This window comes from Nematolebias whitei, chromosome 20 (assembly GCF_014905685.2).
Source record: "Nematolebias whitei isolate Nwh7 chromosome 20, NemWhi1, whole genome shotgun sequence".
NCBI classification, from domain to species: domain Eukaryota; kingdom Metazoa; phylum Chordata; class Actinopteri; order Cyprinodontiformes; family Rivulidae; genus Nematolebias; species Nematolebias whitei.
Window position 1 is genome coordinate 40,289,295 of NC_056517.1, and position 1,490 is coordinate 40,290,784.

Sequence of the window (1,490 nt, forward strand, 5' to 3'; positions counted from 1 at the left end):
GCAGCCAAACACAGGTCTAAAGGAGCTATTTGTTTATTTATCTCCGTTGTTGTTGTTGTCCCTCAGGAGCTGGCTGAGCGTTATGCGCCCCAGCTGGGTCTCTCAGCGCCGGAGGTAGGGGGCGCTCTGGAGTCTATTCGAGCTCAGGCAGTGAGAAGAGGCAAAGGAAACAGGAAGTTCAGAGAGACGAGCGTGGCCACGCTGGAGCTGCTGCTGCCCCGAGACAAAGTGAAGGTTTGTGTTCCAATTTGTGCTCCTGCAGGAGCTTCTGAAGACCTTCAGCTCCATCACCGGAGGAGTCAAGGCGTTCAAGTCGACCTCTGCAGACCAGGAGAGCTGCTTTCGTTTGCAGCAGCATGTGTCCCTTGCTGGTCACTAAAGAGAAAATGGTTTTAAAACAGATCCAAGGTTGGAGATGTCCCGTTTCTCTGGTTCTGTTGAATTTTTATGGAAGTCAGATCGCCATGGTAACAGAGCCTGGAGGTCAGGTTGCCATGGTAACAGAGGTCGGAGGTCAGATCGCCATAGTAACAGAGGCTGGAGGTCAGGTTGCCATGGTAGAGGTTGGAGGTCAGATCGCCATAGTAACAGAGGCTGGAGGTCAGGTTGCCATGGTAACAGAAGCTGGAGGTTAGATCACCATGGTAAATGGTAAATAGACTGTACTTGTATAGCTTCTTCCGAGATGGTGTAGGGGCAGGGCAGCCAATTTGTGACCCGAATGTCCGGGGTTCAGTCCCCGGTCATTGCACAACTCGTGGTGTATCTGAGCAGGACACCTAATCCCGAGTTGCTCCCCGGGCGCTTACATAGCTGCCCACTGCTCCACATGGGTGTATCCCAGGTGCGATGGGTTAAATGCAGAGTGCCAATTTCTTCTTTGTATGGGAACATACAATGATGACATCACAGAGCACTTTATTATTATTATTATTTATTATTTCCATCTTATCAAGATACTCAAAGCTCTTTACAACAATATTTGCTCATCTACCCATTCATACAGCTCTCTATTAGATCTATACAAAGATTAATCAGAGCTTTTTCACATTCTTACACTGATGGGACACACATCAGAGGCTACGAGGGGTTCAGTGTCTTGCCCAGGGACACTTCAGCATGTGACTGCTGGTGGAATCAAACCCCCAACTCTTGCTTTAGAGGTCGATTGCTTTAACCGCTCAGCCACAGCTGAGGTTGCTGTGGTAACGGAGGCTGATCTGACCACCTGCTCCAGAGCTGTTTAGATCAAGGATTCAAGGATTTTTTTTATTGTCATAACATCTCACTTTTGCATGTTTATGGTACAAAAATTTGGACTCAGGTCCCAGATCAAGAAGCCTAACGATTAACAAATAAATAAAGACAAAAGAGTGAAAATAAATACAAACCAGATTCCAAAAAATTTGGGACACTAAACAAATTGTGAATAAAAACTGAATGCAATGATGTGGAGATGGCAAATGTCAATATTTTATTCGTAATATAAC

At 46.2% G+C, this 1,490-nt stretch overlaps 1 protein-coding gene across 1 annotated transcript in view; it reads left to right on the top strand.

Annotated features, from left to right (window-relative positions):
* Positions 1 to 66: 66 nt before the first annotated feature.
* nub1 (negative regulator of ubiquitin-like proteins 1) overlaps positions 67 to 1,490 on the top strand; it is a gene marked incomplete at its 5' end in the record, with an annotated part of 8,799 nt that continues 7,375 nt past the window's right edge. The window contains 1 exon segment of the mRNA XM_037694027.1: positions 67 to 234. Within this exon segment, the coding sequence (XP_037549955.1) occupies positions 67 to 234 (168 nt within the window).